We start from the raw sequence: 18,164 nt of genomic DNA, 5'->3' as shown, positions 1-18,164 counted from the left end.
CAGGGAAAAGAGACAAGGGATAACAGGGAAAAGTGTTGATAAAGAGTACTTGTCTCTCTGCAAAACATAATTATTTTAACTTTAATAGTCTCTAATCCACATAGCATGATGCCTGAACATAGGACTTTCACATTAGAATGTCCGTTCTGCCTTAGCTGAGGCTTGAACTCACAACTTCTGAGACTGAGGTCCGTCTTCTATCTCACTGAGCTAATTGGCAAATGACAGTTCATGTGTGGCTTCACAAATTGACTAAGCCAAGCACCAGGGTGCCAGACAGTAGCCATCCATGCCATGGAAAAGCACATTTCAAATTGAAAGTTCCAAAGCTGTAGCACATATGGTTGATTTGTTATGAATTGATAGATATAGTTTTGAAATTTAGAGGCTTGCTGTAGCGCCACCATCAGGACTATTGTCTTGTGTTTCCAGTTGAGGACATCTGGCATGAGACTGGACCTTTATGAAAAGTTTGGGTAGATTTCTCATATGGAAATGTTGCACAAGCTGAGGCTTGAACTCATAATCTTCAACACCAAGAACCATCCTCTATCTCACTGGGCTAACTGGCAAACAGAAATGTCACATGTAGCTTCACAAATTGACCATTTACAGTCAAACATTTTGATGCACTGTAGGCTCAATTTTCGATAAATCAAAAATCTGTGTGGAACGTTTGTGTAGGACAGTCTGAAGATGCTCTGTAGCAAGTTTGATGTCAATTGAGCAAAATTGTGGGAGGAGATAGGTTTAATAAGTCTGTAGCACATATGCTTGATTTGCTGTGAATTTTCAAAATTTTGAACTTCAGAGGCTTGCTGTAGCGCCACCATCAGGACTATTGGCCTGTTTTTGCAGCTGATGCAAAGAGCATGGATACCAAGAGGCGAAGCTCTGTTGAATTTTTGCCAACAGCCACTAGGGGCGCTGTGGTAGAGCTGCCGCCATTTTGGACTGTTGAGCTCGGACTGTTGCGCCCAGACAACATGCAAGATGTCAAGGAGAGAGGAGAAAAAAAGTAAAAGAAAACCATGTAGTGCAATTAACTGCAACAACTATCAGTGGAACACCCCGCACCTGGCCTTCCACCATTTCCTGAAGGATCCCGACAGGTAAGTGTTTTAATATCAATTTAATATGCCAGTTTTGGAGGGAAGATAGCAGATAACAAGCGGGTCTGCTGCGGTCTGCTGACAGTCCAAAATGGCGGTTCTATGGGGCGTTCTATTGAGCTTTGCCTCTTGGTATCCATGCTCTTTGGCTGAGGGAAGAGGAAGAAAAGAGGAAGAGGAAGAGGAAGAGGAAGAGGAAGAGGAAGAGGAAGAGGAAGAGGAAGAAGATGAAGAAGAAGAAGAAGAAGAAGAAGAAGGTGAAGAAGGTGAAGAAGGTGAAGAAGGTGAAGGTCCTGGCAGCTTAAGCTGCCTGGCCCCTAATTAGACCTGGTATGTGCTTCATTCACACTAATTACTGAGATAGACATGGCCACTTTAAGGGCTAAAGTCAAAGATGGACATTATTTTTTATGTAAGGTCTACATGAGATTTGACCATATAATTCTGTTCAAGTGCTCTCAAAACAAAATGGACGCTAATATTTCTCCTCTCTGCTGTGAGTGTTAACTCTGAGTCTGGAAGATACAATCACTGTTTTTGGACATGTGTGAAGCTACAAAGCTATCAGTTTAGTAGTGTGGATGAACAATGTGTCATATTTGGCACCTCTTACTGGGTCTCCTGGATGTTTATATTACAAATATCAAACATAAGAGACTCTTCAATCTTCTGATTTTTGCTGCTGGGAAAAATATTCTGCTCTTAAGGATTCAAAAAAAGTCATGGTACAACCTTATAATGAAGTGTTCCCAATGAATGTATCTCCTGTATGCTTCACTCCTCCATAGAGACTTTTTATTAAGTCTAGGACCCTTCCTTTAAGTACACTGGACATACACAGTCATCTTCCATGTTACAGGGGGTGCCCATATCTGCTTGGCCAGTCTCTGTACATTGCCTGTATCTCAGTCTTCTTTTAACTACGCCATTTGCCTGTATAACCTACAGTGCCCTCCAAAAGTATTGGAACAGTGAGGCCAATTCCTTTATTTTTGTTGTAGACTGAAAACATTTGGGTTTGACATCAAAAGATGAATATGGGACAAGAGATCAACATTTCAGTTTTATTTCCAGGTATTTACATCTGGATCTGATTCACAACTTAGAAGATAGCACCTTTTGTTTGAACCCACCCATTTTTCATGAGAGCAAAAGTATTGGAACATGTGACTGACAGGTGTGTTTTGTTGCCCAGGTGTCTCCCAATTACATTGATTATTCAAACAATAAATAGCACTGAATGTCTGAGCTCAGTTTCAGATTGGGTAGGATAGGTTTTGCCTGTCCAGACTGCATTTAGAGGTGGAACCAACATGAAAACCAGAGAGCTGTCTATGGGTGAAAAAGAAGCAATTGTGAATCTGAGAGAAGATGGACAATCAATCAGAGCCATTGCATAAACATTGGCCATAGCCAGTACAACCATTTGGAATGTCCTGAAGAAGAAAGAAACCACTGGTGTACTAAGCAACAGACGTCGAACAGGTAGACCAAGGAAAACATCAGCAGTTGATGACATAAACATTGTGAGAGCTATAAAGAAAGACCCTAAAACAACTGTTAGTGACATCAGCAACAACCTCCAGAGGGCAGGAGTGAAGATATCACAATCTACTGTTTGCAGAAGACTTCATGAACAAAAGTACAGAGGCTACACCAGAAGATGCAAACCACTCATTAGCAAGAAGAATAGGAAGGCCAGGCTGGAATTTGCCAAAAGGTACAGAGATGAGCCTCAAAAATTCTGGGAAAAAGTTTTATGGACTGATGAGACAAAGATTAACTTTTTCCAAAGTGATGGAAAGGCGAAAGTTTGGAGAAAGAAAGGATTTGCTCATGATCCCAAACATACAAGCTCATCTGTGAAACACGGTGGAGGTAATGTCATGGCTTGGGCTTGCATGGCTTCTTCTGGGACGGGCTCTTTCATCTTCATTGATGATGTAACACATGATGGCAGCAGCAAAATGAACTCAGAAGTCTACAGAAACATTTTGTCTGCTAATTTAAAGAAAGATGCAACCAAACTGATTGGGAGATCCTTCATCATGCAGCAAGATAACGACCCAAAACACACTGCCAAAACAACAAAGGAGTTCATCAGGGGCAAGAAGTGGAAGGTTTTAGACTGGCCAAGTCAGTCTCCAGACTTAAACCCAATAGAGCATGCATTTTACCTGCTGAAGAGGAGACTGAAGGGAGTAACCCCCCAAAACAAACAACAACTGAAAGAGGCTGCGGTGAAAGCCTGGAAAAGCATCACAAAAGAAGAATGCAAAAGTTTGGTGATGTCAATGGGTCACAGGCTTGATGCAGTTATTGAAAGCAAAGGATTTGCAACTAAATATTAAGTCTTATTCACTTTAATCTATTTTAAGTTTATATGTTCCAATACTTTTGCTCACCTAAAAATGTTGTGTTCCGTTACAAATAATGCTATCTTCTAAGTTGTGTATCAGATCCAGATGTAAATACCTGGAAATAAAAGCTGAAATGTTGATCTCTTGTCTCATATTCATCTTTTGATGTCAAACCCAAATGTTTTCAGTCTACAACAAAAATAAACGAATTGGACTCACTGTTTCAATACTTTTGGAGGGCACTGTATTTGTTTATTAATTTGTTGCTGCCTTTGTGTGGTTGCAGCAGGTAATAGGGGTTGGGGATGGATGTATTTTTTTTCTCTTATTTTTGACTACACATTTTATTTGTCAGGTCATGTTCGAGCTGCTTTGTCCTGAGCTGTTTGTAGAAAAAAAGGAATAAATATAAAACCCAAATAATTCTGTTTAGCTAACTTTGTATCATTACTTTTTCCCCATCTGGCCTATTGGATGATTGAATTCCTAAGAGATGCAGTTATCCGTTGTCTTCTTCAGACTGGACGGGCTTTGATGCCCCTGAAGGAAACACAAAGCAAGGTGCTGGTGTGGAGCACCACCAAGAGCCCACTTTGGGTATTACACAAGTCAAGAGTGATATAACCTTAATAGTCCAGGGCCCGTATTCATAAAGATTCTCAGAGTCCTCTCAGAGAGCTCCTAATTTAGCCTAAAAATTCCTTGCAAGGAATCTTAGCTTAAGAGTGATTCAGGAAGTTTCTGAGAGCAACTCTGAGCAAGGAGGGAACAGAAACTTTTATCTCAGTGAGGAGGTGTGGTTGACCCCATTGCTAGGTATGACGCAGTCCTCTAAAAGCTGTGATTGGTTGTTACAAAAAGGAAAAAAAAGAAGAAAAATAAGTAAATAAGACAGTGAAATCAACCGATCATAGAACTTAAACTGTATTAAGAAATGTGTAATCGTGAAAATAATTTAATGTCATGATGATGAAACTCAGCAAAATTAAATTAATTGTTACACAGCTTCAAAATGTTTGAACGCAAAATTAAATTAATTGTTACACAGCTTCAAAATGTTTGAACGTACCTCATGCACATGCCACTTATTATATTGATTTGCTTATTGTTATGTTTACTCGATGTTTTTCAAGTGTCCCAGTGCAACAGCATGTGATCTAGAGGGCTAAATACAATGACAAAGAGCAAAGTGAACCTGGAGCACTTTGTGTTCACATTGCACAGGTTAAGAGAACCGCATTGCGGACTTGAAGCGAACTATATTCAGACCACTTTCCGAGGTGGTCTAAGTACAATTCCCTTCAGAGGGGTCTGAGTTCTCTTGGAGTGCTCCTATATGCGCAAAAATGCCGAGTCACAGCTCTGAGTCCATTTAGAGGACTGAAAAGGACCAAGTGTCAAAACACCCTAAGATAAAACAGTTGGTTTAATACTCCTAAAGTAGAGATGAGCAAATGCAAAAGACTTGAGATCTATCTCTATAAGCAAATGATCATAAATCACAACCATATCATTTATAATAGTTCACAGTATTTGAAATGAGTACACAGAAGAGGATGCTTTCAAAGTTTATATAAATGTACTAAAACAGCAATGAGCAATAGACAAGTCCATCCAGATACAGGCCATTTTGATTTCTGTTATCCTGTATATCCATGAAATGCTGTGCTTACCAATTAAGGACAAAGTATGGACACACTCATATTTACAAATTTATGACAGATTCACAGAGTGTCCACAGTTTGTCATTTACAAAATCTTTTCGTTGCAAACTTTTTTCCTTTTTCAAAAATAAAAGTGACATTAATCTATGTATAAAATGATCAGGAAAAAAAACAAAACAGAACAGGCACTTTTAAAGTAAGGCGAGACCGTCTCACATGACTATAATACAATTATTTGATATCCACAAAGTCAGCAATGTCCAGTCTCAACTGACCAAAAGAAAAGGAAACAAAAAACTTTCATAACTTTCTGAATTTTCATATTGTCCATTTTTTTAGAACACAAAAAGGTAAAGCACAATATTGACAGCTCTTTGCAATGAAACATGTTCCTCCGATCAGTCCGTCTTTTTGGCTCTCAAAGGCCACAGTGTCTCATACAAATTCTTACAAATGAAAAGACCGCAGACTACTGACTGCAGGAAAAAGAAACATAAAAAAGTGTAATGTATTTTCAACTTGTCCTTTTTACAACAAAACTTCAAAGCAGAATATTTACAACCTTATGCATTAGCCATCTGTTGGGCCTCCATTTCTTGAGTATGAGTTTAACAGAGCTTTTTAAAGTATACATTCCTGAAATAAGTCACGAATTACATTCTCAATACAGTTCCATAGCAACCAAGGCAGCTAATAGCATCTGTTTAGTGTGAAACTATAATTTAGAGGCTTAAGGATTTCATTACTGTTAGATGCCCACTTCATTTTCTGTGAACTTCACCTTGCTGCAAGTCAGCTGGCACATTTTCTTGCTCTTGTTTGATCAATGTGCTCTCATTGCCTGGACCTATGGTTACCATGGGGCATCCAACTGCTTGAACTGGGACTAAATACTGAACACTCTCAGTGTTCACTCTGGGTGTTATGTTACTCACAATGTCAGGACGTATAGCAGGTCCTTGTGGTTCTGCCAGGATGTAACACTGGACATACTGGTTTTGCAATCCCGCCTGCGGTCTGACAAAGTTTGGCAAAACTACCACTGGCATATACCCAAGGAGTCCTGTAGCCACATCTGGGACTAAGTGCTGAGCATCTTCAGTGTTTGACTTTGTCTTGACATCATCATTATGTTTTTCCTCTGTGTCTGGTTCTGGTTTCATATTGCCATGATGTGGATTGTACTCCTCTTTAATCTGTGCGTTTCCCGGGAGAGGACTGTCACAACCTTCACTCACTGGACTCCCACTCAATGGCACTAACATTTCAGTGTCTGGTTCTGATTTCATATTGCCATAATGTGGCTCATACTCCTCCTCTTTCTTCTGTATGTTTCCCTGGAGAGGACTGCCACAACCTACGCTCAATAGACTTCCACTCATCTGCACTACTGTCCCAGTGTCCAGTTCTGGTTTCATATTGCCATACTGTGGATCGTACTTCTCCTCTTTTGTCTGTATGTTTCCCTGGACAGGACTGCCACAAGCTTCACTCTCAAGACTCCCACTCATGGGCACTGCCGTTTCACTGTCCAGTTCTGGTTTCATATTGCCAAAATGTGCATCGTACTCCTTCTCTCCGATCTGTATGTTTCCCTGGAGAGGATTGTCACAACCTTCACTCACTGGCCTTCCACACATCGGCAGTGCCGACCAAGGATCTATTGAGAACTCAGTGTCCTCACAGGACCCAGCCACCTCGTTAGTTTCGACAACATTAAGAAAATCATCATCACTGAAATCTGAATGGTTTCTGCCCATTCTCTTTTTTTTGACTGGTTCTTTCCTGGAATGCTTTTTTGGTTTCTCATTATGTGTCTTGGGAGCAAATACAAATGGCAACTTGAAGACTTCATGTGGTCTGTTTCGATTCATGTCACGTTGCTTGACCATGGCTTGGACTTTGGATGTAGTAGCTATGGAAAATTCCCAGCGCCTGTAATGTTGTGAGCTAAGATCAAAGTTATAGTCAAGAATGTCAAACATCGTGTGTGGCATGTAGTTTCCTGGGTTCTTGACTGCAAATTTATGGATCTCACACACTACAGCTCTCGTCAATAAATTCAAGTCCAGCTTCTCTTTCTCGCCTGATTTTGATGTGACATCTAGATCCAGACCTATCTCTGTGCAATGGGGAAAACATTTCCCTTTTCTCTGTTGATGTGTCTTTGATTTTACGACACTTGTGTTAGGACTTGGCAGCGTGGGTCTTTTCTCCTTAGTTTGAAGTGCCAGCATCCTTTTTTTAATAGTTTCCTTCCTTTCGCTAATCTGCGTGGCAGATGCCTCAACAGGTTTATTTAAATGCCTGGGTTGTCTTTGTGGCTGAAAAACAAAGGCTTCATCCAACCATGCGTGTCCACCATCCTTGTGTACTTCTTTACTAAGCCAGACTTTGTTCCATATATCTACAGGCTGCAGGCTCATGTTGAAGTTGTTTTCAATGATTGCACGAAAGGTTTTCTGTTTTGACCCACACAATTTTTTGGCAAAACTAGCCACTTCAACGATAATCCCACTTGTCAATACATGCATGTCAAGTTTATCTTTTGGTTGGTCTTTGTTCACACACAGGTTCAAACCTATTTTCTTGCAGCGAGGGTAGCGGTCCATTATCGTCTCCTCTGTTGCTGAGGAGGTAAGGGAAGGATCCTTTGCAGGCTTTTGTTCTATGCAGTTTGCATCTGCAGAAACTGTGTCTAGCATTATATGTGAATGAGGATGATGCATTTCACTGGGATTGGATTCATCCTGATGAAGCTTATCATTTCTGTCTTGATAGCATTTAGGGCAATAGTTAGGACTGTCAGAAATAGGTTCTTGTATGTCAGGGAGTTCAAAAGGCATATTCATTCGAGGATTGCTACTTTTGTGCTTTCTTAGCCCCAAAACTTTTTTCCAAATTTGCAGCGTAAAGTCACTGCGATGCAGCTCACTCTTGAAATCAAGATGAAAATTATACTCCAGTATCTCTGTAATGAAATACTTTTCTGCTGAGTGCAGTGCGTTGGCAAATGTATCCACTTCGACCATGATGCCATTGGTCAGTAACTTGGGATCAAGATTCTGCTTTACTCCAGATCCTACACTGAAATCAATGCCCAATATTTTGCATCTGGGGTAAGAATATAATGGGCAACGTTCTCCATGAGGTATTGAGAGGATTTGCTGCATTTGATTGGCCCGCAATTTCCACAGCTTTAAATCTAATTCTTCTGGGTATTCAGTCTTGTCGTCCATTACTGCAACCTGGGAATATCCAGTACCACTTGCATCTAAAGTTTGGTCATTCTGGCAATCTTGATTTAGGTTTGTTGCTTTTGTGCCCTTTACTTTCAAATGTTTTGACAGTTTTGATGATAGATTCTTTTGCTCACATACAGCAGCAACAATACTTCTGGCATCTCCACTTTTCAAATCGAAATCAAAATTGTGTCTGAGAATGTCAAGACAAATCTGCTCAAATGTTCCACACAATTGTTCTGCAAAGTTTGTCACTTCAGTCATTGCTCCATTGGTCAGTTTGTTGATATCCAGTTTTGTGTTTTGTTTACGGTTGTTTACGTGTAGCTTCAGACCAATTTCCTTGCAGAAGGGATAAGGATCCACAATCATCTCTGATATATGTTCTTTGCTTTCAGTGTGTGAATCAGAAGGACACACAGGAGCAACATCACATTCTTCCATTCTTGATTCGATGCTGAGTTCAGAATTGACAGTGCCCATGCTCTGATTTGCCATATTTATTGATAGCATGGGACCAGGAAGTTCAAAGACCTCTTTTGAGAATCTGACTGCATCTTCGCAACTTCTCAGTTTTCTTACTCTTTTCATAATTTTACATGTGAAAAGATCCCTCTGGTGTTGACTCTGCAGGCCAAAGTCAAAGTTGTACTCAAGAATCTCCATGATGAAATCCTGTTGAGATGAATTCATTGCTAGAGCAAATTTAGCAACTTCAAGCATAACAGAATTAGTTAAAGAGTCAACACTGATGTGTTGCTTTGGGCCAAATCCAACATTGAACTTAATGCCTGCTCTCTTGGACTTGGTGAATTTACCAAACTGTTTGTTTGGTGAGGAGAGGATTTGTTTTATACGGTTAGCACGCAACTTCCACAGGGTGTTCTCTGTTCCCATTTCCTCTTGCTCCATATCACATTCATTTGGCACAAGAGTCTGTGTTTGCTCTTCACCCCCTGAATCTGTGATGTTCAAATCTAGATCGGACTCTCTCTTTCTGTTTTTGAACGCTTCTTTCAATTCACTTTTCCGCATGGATGTTGCCTGTTTCACTTTACTTGCATGTCTAAATTGTTTTTGTGGATACTGTTGAATTACATAGACTTCACTTAACCAGGCCTGACTGCCAGATTTTTCATTCTTCCTCGGCAATGCAAGGAACATCGCTGCAGGATTGACAACTTGCCTCTGCAACGCAATTTTGAAGTTGTGTTCAAGGACATCATTGATGATGATACATTTTGACCCACACAGTTTTATGGTAAAACTGAACACGTCATTTATAATGCCGTGTGTCAATAAATGCAAGTCCATTTTATCTTTTGGTTGGTCTTTGTCTACGCACAGGTCCAGACCTATTTTCTTGCAGTGAGAGTACCTGCCAATTATTGTTTCCACTGCTGCTGAGAGTGTCGAGGACAGATCCTTTGCAGGCTTCTGTGCTGTGGAGTTTGCATCAGCAAGGAATGTGTCAGTCATGGTATGTGGACGGGGATGATGCATGTGACCAGGGTCAGATTCATCCTGATGAAGCTTGTCAGTTCTGACTTGATAGCATCTGGGGCAACAATTGGTAGATTCTTGTATGTACCTCAGGTCAGGGAGTTCAAAAACCATATTCAATCGAGTAGCTGTGAATTTTTTATTCCTACGTGCTGCTCGAATTACATGCAAAGTTCGATATGCAAATGCAATGCGATGCAGCTCATTCTTGAAATCAAGATGAAAATTGTACTCCAGTATATCTGTGATGAAATACCTTTGGGATGATAGCAAGGCTGTGGCAAACTTGTTCAGTTCATCCATGATGCCATTGGTCAGTAACTTGGGATCAAGATTTTGTTTAATTCCAGATCCTACATTGAAATCAATGCCAATTTTTTTGCATCTGGAGTAAGAATAAAATGGGCAATGTTCTTCATGAGGTACTGAGAGGATGTACTCAATATGACTGGCCCGCAATTTCCACAGCATTAAATTGTGTTCATCTCGCTGTTGGATGTCAGCAGAAGTGTCTACGTATTGGTCTATGGTAGCAGCCTCGGAAGGACCAACATTGCTTGCATCTAAATTTGGGCTGTTCTGGCAATCCAGTTGCAACATTGTTGAATAATCTGTTGCTGTGTCTTTTATTTTCCTGTCGAGGCTTGCACAATTTGATAGATTCTTCTGCTCCATTATGGCAGGAATTCGTGCAAGAATATCTCTGGCAAGATCAGACTGTCCACTTTGCAAATCGAGATCCAAGTTGTGTCTAAGAATGTCAAGACAAATCTGCTCAAATGTTCCACACAACTGTTCTGCAAAGTTTATCACTTCAGTCATTGCTCTACTGCTCAGTCTGCTGATATCCAGCTTTTTGTTTGGTTGTCTTTTGTTCACATGTAGTTTTAGACCTATTTTCTTGCAGAAGGGATAAAGATCCATAATCGTCTGTGAAATGTGTTCTTTGGTTTTAGCATTTACATTCGAAGGACACACAGGGGCAACATCACAATCCTCAATTCTCAATTCACTGCTGAGTTCGGGGTTGACACTGCCCATGCTCTGATTTGCCATATTTACTGACGGCATGGGACCAGGTAGTTGCAAATACTCTTTTGAGAATCTGACTGCATCTTCACAACTTCTCGGTTTTCTTACTCTTTTCATAATTTCACATATGAAAAGATCCCTCTGGTGTTGACTCTGCAGGCCAAAGTCAAAGTTGTACTCAAGAATCTCCATGATGAAATCCTGTTGAGATGAATTCATTGCTAAGGCAAATTTAGCAACTTCAAGCAAAACAGAATTAGTTAAAGAGTCAACATTGATGTGTTGCTTTGGGCCAAATCCAACATTGAACTCAAGGCCTGCTTTCTTGGACCAGGAGTATTCACCAAACGCTCTGTTCGGTGAGGAGAGGATTTGTTTTACACGGTTAGCACGCAACTTCCACAGGGTCTCTGTTCCCATTTCCTCTTGCTCCATGTCACATTCAGTTTGCTCATCTCTAAGAGTCTGTGTTTGCTCTTCACCTCCTGAATCTGTAATGTTACCCCAGTCCAGATCTGACTCTCCTAGAGGACAAGTGTAGTAGCTCTCTGTTCCCATTCTCTCTGGTGCTGTGACTTTTCCCTTGCTTTGTAGTGCCAGCTTTCTGTTTTTGAACGCTTCTTTCAATTCACTTTTCCGCATGGATGTTGCCTGTTTCACTTTACTTGCATGTCTAAATTGTTTTTGTGGATGCTGTTGAATTACATAGACTTCACTTAACCAGGCCTGACTGCCAGATTTTTTATACTTCGGTACTGTAAGGAACATCGCTGCAGGATTGACACCTTGCCTCTGCATGTCAATTTTGAAGTTGTGTTCAAGGACATCACTGATGATCTTCATTTTTGTCCCACACAGTTTTATGGTAAAACTGAACACTTCACTTATAATGCCATTTGTCAATAAATGCAAGTCCACTTTATCTTTTGGTTGGTCTTTGTCTACGCACAGGTCCAGACCTATTTTCTTGCAGCGAGAGTACCTGTCAATTATTGTTTCCACTGCTGCTGAGAGAGTCGAGGACAGATCCTTTGCAGGCTTCTGTGCTGTGGAGTTTGCATCAGCAAGGAATGTGTCAGTCATGGTATGTGGACGGGGATGATGCATGTGACCAGGGTCAGATTCATCCTGATGAAGCTTGTCAGTTCTGACTTGATAGCATCTGGGGCAACAATTGGTAGATTCTTGTATGTACCTCAGGTCAGGGAGTTCAAAAACCATATTTATTCGACTAACATTGAACTTTTTACGTGCTGCTTGAATTGTATACCAAGTTCGATGTGCAAATGCAATGCGATGCAGCTCATTCTTGAAATCAAGATGAAAATTGTACTCCAGTATATCTGTGATGAAATACCTTTGGGATGATACCAAGGCTGTGGCAAACTTGTTCAGTTCATCCATGATGCCATTGGTCAGTAACTTGGGATCAAGATTTTGTTTAACTCCAGATCCTACATTGAAATCAATGCCATTTTTTTTGCATCTGGAGTAAGAATAAAATGGGCAATGTTCTTCATGAGGTACTGAGAGGATGTACTCAATATACCTGGCCCGCAATTTCCACAGCATTAAATTGTGCTCATCTTGCTGTTGAATGTCAGCAGAAGTGTCTACATATTGGTCTATGGTAGCAGCCTCGGAAGGACCAACATTGCTTGCATCTAAATTTGGGCTGTTCTGGCAATCCAGTTGCACCATTGTTGAATAATCTGTTCCTGTGCCTTTTATTTTCCTGTCGAGGCTTGCACAATTTGATAGATTCTTCTGCTCCATTATGGCAGGAATTCGTGCAAGAATATCTCTGGCAAGATCAGATTGTCCACTTTGCAAATCAAGATCCAAGTTGTGTCTGAGAATGTCAAGACAAATCTGCTCAAATGTTTTGTGTCTGAGAATGTCAAGACAAATCTGCTCAAATGTTCCACACAACTTTTCTGCAAAGTTCATCACTTCAGTCATTGCTCCATTGGTCAGTTTGTTGATATCCAGTTTTTTGTTAGGTTGACTTTTGTTCACATGCAGTTTCAGACCTATTTTCTTGCAGAAGGGATAAAGATCCACAATCTTCTGTGATATATGTTGTTTAGTTTCGGCATGTGAATGAGGCAGACGTACCAGAACAACAGCACACTCCTTAATTCTCAATTCACTGCTGAGTTCTGGAGTTACTCCAACCACACTCTGATTAGCCATATTCATTTTTGATGACATGGGCCCAGGCAGTTGAAAAACCTCTTTTGCGAATTTGACTGCATCTTCACAAATTCTCAGCTTTCTTACTCTTTTCATAATTTCACATGTGAAAAGATTCCTCTGGTGTTGACTCTGCAGGCCGAAGTCAAAGTTGTACTCAAGAATCTCCATGATGAAATCCTGTTGAGACAAATTCATTGCCAAGGCAAATTTAGCAACTTCAAGCAGAACAGAATTAGACAAAGAGTCAACACTGATGTTTTTCTTTGGGCCAAATCCAACATTAAAGTCAAGGCCTGCTTTCTTGGACATGGTAAATTGACAATAATCTTTTTCTGTCTTTGGTGAGGAGAGGATTTGTTTTACACGGTTAGCACGTAACTTCCAAATGATCTCCGTTCCCATTTCGTCTTGCTCCATGTCATGTTTATTTAATGCATTTCTTGGAGTCTGTGTTGGCTCTTCCCCTCCACAAAGCCCTCTTTCATCAGGTTGACTTACAAATGGTGGGTTCACATTTGAGTTTACAGTTGGTGAACTGGATGAGATTTCAGTGGTGGTGAATAAAGGCGTACAAAAACCAAGATAACTTGGTTCTGAGTCTCCAGCAATGTCAGAGCTCAGTGAACAACTTTTTGGGCTTTGTAAGTGATCCAGTTTGCCAGTGTATCCTGGATTTGTGACTCTGTCAGAGTCTTGATCAGACTCTCCTAGTGGAAAAGTGTGACAATGATCTCCCTCCACTTTTTCACTGGTACACAAATCAGTGTGATGAGAGAGTGAGTTTGTCTCCATGTCTTCAAACTGTCCTATTCTGTGTCTTTTGTTCGCCCTTTCACTTGATCTTGACAGTGCCCTCTTTTTCTGGTTACTTTTTAAATCAGACTGTCTTCTTTTCATCACGTCCTTGAGGTGATACTGTGTGGCTTCCACATTGGACAGTGTTGAAAACTTAGTTCTTTTTAAGGGGTTTGTCTGGAAGGAAAACTGCTCATCTTTAAAATTTAGGCTGATTTTGGTACCAGTGGCGAGGAGTCGATTTCTTCTTCTCAGCAGGTGAGATATCTTGAACCAAAGTCGACTTTTCCCTTGTTGACTTTTGAGATCAAGTTCAAAATTGTGCTTCAACACATCAAGAACAATAGGGCTGTAGGATGCAGTCAGTATCCTGGTAAAGTGTACTAATTCTAACATCACGCCCTTTGTCAGCAAATCTGGATCTAGACTTTGTTTCGACCCAACGTCAAGGTTCAGACCAATTCCTTCACAGTAAGGAAACAAAGGGGGAAGACAATCCTCCTGTAGTTCTTCTGCTGACTGTGCTTTTGAATACTTAAATTCATCCTCATGTTCACTGTCATCACCAGGTGCTATGCCCATCTCTACTGAGAGGCCTTCTGTCTGTAAGTGTTCTTTGGGTGTTACTTGTGAATACCTGAATTCATCCTCATGTTCACTGTCATCACCAGGTGCTTTGTCCATCTCTGCTGAGAGGCCTTCTGTCTTTAAGTGTTCTTTGGGTGTTACTTGTGAACACCTGAATTCATCCTCATGTTCACTGTCATCACCAGGTGCTTTGTCCATCTCTACTGAGAGGCCTTCTGTCTGTAAGTATTCTTTGGATGTTACTTGTGAACATTTGAATTCATCCTCATGTTGAACGTCATCACCAGGTGCTTCGTCCATCTCTTCTGACAGACCTTCTGTCTGCAAGTATTCCTTGGATGTTACTTGTGAAAACTTGAATTCATCTTCATGTTCACTATGATCAGTTTCATCCATCTCCACCAGGTGCTCTGAAGATGCAGTGGTCAGTCCATAGTTGCTGTTGCGTTCTGCCTTAGATGATGTGTCAAACAGAGTGAAAACTTCATTTTTATCTTTAGGAGGTTTCCTGATCAGCTCTTTGACTTTGTAATGAATACGAGCAGAAAAATCAATCCGCTGTTGCTCATTTTCAAAGCCTAGATCAAAATTGTTCTCCAAAATGTTTGTCAAAAAACGCCTTTTACTCTTGTTCACGATTTTAGCAAAGTTACAAATCTCAAGTATGACACCATTGGTCACTAACTGTAAGTCCAGTTTTTTCTGTGCGCTGGATGCTACATTAAAGTCCAATCCTATTCTATTGCTGTAATAGAATGGATCTGGACGTCTTGAATATTTCTTAACATGCATAATGCGCCACTGCCATACTTTGCTGGCGTCCATCTTCTTTGTCCTGCAGGTGTCTGTGTTGTCCATCTACAGTGGTCTAGTGTTCTGCTTGGTCATCCATGTCTTCCTTTCCTGCGTTCAGTTCAGGAGAAAAAAGGACAAATGACACACTATATCTCATCTGTGACTCATACACAGTTGGAATGTATCATGTAATATTTATCAGAGTAAAACACACAACATTTGTAGCGCTGACCTTCGAATCCATTCAACTTCGGAGCTCAGAACGAAATTAATTCAAAGCATTCAATTCCAACACTAGAATTAAGATAAAAATATTCACAAACGAAAAAACACTAATGGTCGGTGATAAGTAGTGTTTAACTTTTGATTGAACACTAAATTAAAACCCTCGGCGCACACTGCAGCACAATCAAACAGATGCGCAACTCAGAGCATCAGAAGTGTCTCTGACACCAGACTCAGAGCAGACTGGTGGAACTGGAAAATGCATATTAGGCCTACTAGTTACTACTTACGTTTTTCCAAGTGATTTCCCAAATTTGTTGTTGAGTTGTGATATGCCAATTGCTTTTGGCAAATCTGGCACTCTGCTTTCTGGGAGTTGTCAGGGCTAGGGATGTCACGATTACTTGATTTCACTATTTACTGCGATTTTAAACGCGACGGTTAATTATTCGTAAAGATTCCTCAACACTGTCTCTCTCCAAAGATTATGCCAGGACGCGGAACCATATACAGTATGTCAGTGCAACTCGCATGGAACGAAAACAAAGTTACACAAGTGGCGTCTCCAAGTGATGAAGTATGGATGAAGAAGATCCCCCCCCCCGGCTTTCCAGTTTGTAAAACATGCCACAAAAAGGTCACGGCCAAAGGATCAAACACGAGCAACATGATACAACACCTGCGGGACAACCACCCGGCTTTACATGCGCAAGTAAAGTAAATGCACAATAACTGGGTTAAAATACATCAATCTCGTTGAACGCAACGCCATCTCCGACCACTCGTGTTGCCTTGGGGGGCAGACACGACAGCGTGACAAACTTTGCAAACAAAATCCTTTTGCTCGACGTCCGTCAACTTGAAGCCAAAATGTTTCCAGATGACTGAAGTTGTCCTACCTTTCTTCTCAACCAAAGGCTGCCTTTCTGCCATGTTCTCAATTGCTCGCTCCACATATTATTGATCCACACACGTCTCACGCTTGCTGCTGCTGCACATAACACAGGTGCATTCACAGTGCTTTTCTAGCACAGGAACTTACATACATGTCGCGCAGCGCATTAATCGTTTTTCTTCGATTATAATGTTTTTGTGATCGTGAGAAGCCAAAATCGAAATCATGATTAAAATTCGATTAATCGTCCAGCCCTAGCTACTACAATTTCATACATGAACAAAATAGTTGCCACACGTACTTAAAACCATCACTGTTGTGTTGAGAGATAAAAGAAAAAGCAGGAGCACAAGTAACGTTATACGTCTGACCACCACTGGGTGCGCTCAACAGACTCAAATCATAACAGGTGCTGCTTGATGACGTTGCTGCTAGGCGACACAGTATACACCATGTTAAAGGCACATTTCATATATTCGACTGTTACAAGTTCAAATCCTTTTTTTAGTCTCACCGTCAGACTGTTTCAGTGTCAGTGTGCAGTGTGGAAGATATACGTAATGTCTTCTCAAGATCCTCAGTCAGTCAACAGTTAGCATTAGTATTACCTCCTTTTGCTTCCTCCCATCTGTGTTAAGTAAATGTTGGACTTGTCCTTCCAGCACGATGTCTGTTTCATTTATTATTAACACTGCACGAGATATGCTCTCAATTTATTTGTGTAATTGTAATTTAAAGAGAACAAAAAGACACACACATCCTAGAAAAAATAATAATAAATTAAACTTAAAGATCTATAAGGAGTGTTCATGTGATTTTACACATTTATAGTGTGAAATTAATTAATGCATAATAATCGTGATAATCGTAAAACCATTATTATTTCTGTGACAATAATCGTACCAAGAAAATCTATAATCATGACATCTCTAGTCAGGGCATATTTTAAAGTGCAACCACACATCTGATGACCTCTTGGACATGTCTGCCAGCTCTGAGTGCGCTTGCTGTCAGTATCGGACTGGTGGGGGTTAGTGTTGCGTTCAAGGCCTCCCCCCAAAAAACGGGGGGAAAAGCGCCGAAGCTTTGAATGTATTTTTTTTCTACAATCGAATCCCTTGCCATCGAACGAAGCTTCAAAGCTTCAAATTTTTTGGGTCAGCCCTAAACATTTGATACTCATAGATTCTTAAATGTAAGGATTTGCAGGTTTGTCTCTTTCTTCTTGTTAACTTAAAGAAGAGATTAAACACTTAACAATTATGACTGTGGTTTGTTTGACTTTTAACTTTTGCAAGATACGACACAGCTATGAAACTTGATATCCACCTCGCTTTCCTGGAAAACCTGATTGTGATTTTCCCGTTTCACCAGCAGGGCACAGCCATCTTACAACTTAAGTCAAGTTCAGGCAGCTTTTCACTTTCACCGCTGATGTTTTGACTCCATGGGAACAGGTCCTACCACTATATTTGGTCTTAAGCCCCATTTCCACCAAGCAGTACGGTACAGTTTAGTTCGGTATGTTGTTTTTCACCGCTCTGTTGGGGTTCCTAGCACACAGATCTGGTACTAAAAGGTGGAGCTGTGAACACTGCAGTCTGTTGATTTTTCAGTAGAGGACGGTCACTCTAGGCCCGTTTCCACTGAAGAAGTTCCTGGTACTATTTGGGGGGCAGGAACTACTACAGGAACGTCCTCTCGTTCGGCCCTCTCAACCGCCGTGTCTCCACTGAGAGAGCGGAGTATGAGGA

At 40.7% G+C, this 18,164-nt stretch overlaps 2 protein-coding genes across 5 annotated transcripts in view; both read right to left on the bottom strand.

The window, feature by feature from the left end:
* LOC126398560 (intersectin-2-like) overlaps positions 1 to 18,164 on the bottom strand; it is a 134,949-nt gene that overhangs the window by 82,623 nt on the left and 34,162 nt on the right. The window lies entirely within an intron of this gene.
* Positions 5,028 to 15,353, bottom strand: LOC126398558 (uncharacterized). Of its 4 annotated transcripts, none has more exons than XM_050057997.1 (3): positions 12,838 to 15,353; positions 11,896 to 12,798; positions 5,028 to 9,756 (listed from the first exon to the last, which is right to left on the bottom strand). In XM_050057997.1, exons 1-3 carry the CDS (start codon positions 15,351 to 15,353, stop codon positions 5,898 to 5,900), a joined length of 7,278 nt encoding a protein of 2,425 aa, XP_049913954.1. In that variant the 3' UTR covers positions 5,028 to 5,897. The 4 variants fall into 4 exon arrangements, with proteins under 4 accessions (XP_049913954.1, XP_049913952.1, XP_049913951.1 ...); XM_050057995.1 differs by having other exon boundaries at positions 5,028 to 10,329; positions 12,463 to 12,798; XM_050057994.1 differs by having other exon boundaries at positions 5,028 to 12,798; positions 12,838 to 14,707; positions 14,810 to 15,353.

Source organism: Epinephelus moara, chromosome 12 (genome assembly GCF_006386435.1).
Source record: "Epinephelus moara isolate mb chromosome 12, YSFRI_EMoa_1.0, whole genome shotgun sequence".
In the NCBI taxonomy this organism is placed as follows: domain Eukaryota; kingdom Metazoa; phylum Chordata; class Actinopteri; order Perciformes; family Serranidae; genus Epinephelus; species Epinephelus moara.
The sequence above is the reverse complement of the archived record's forward strand: the minus strand, read 5'-3'. Positions and strand labels throughout refer to the sequence as shown.

Coding starts and splice junctions, on each gene's coding strand:
- LOC126398558 (XM_050057993.1), bottom strand. CDS start 15,353: ATGGACAACACAGACACCTGCAGGACAAAGAAGATGGACGCCAGCAAA. Junction 12,799..12,837: donor TTTGCAGAAAAGTTGTGTGG/AACATTTGAGCA, acceptor TCTCAGACACAA/AACATTTGAGCAGATTTGTC.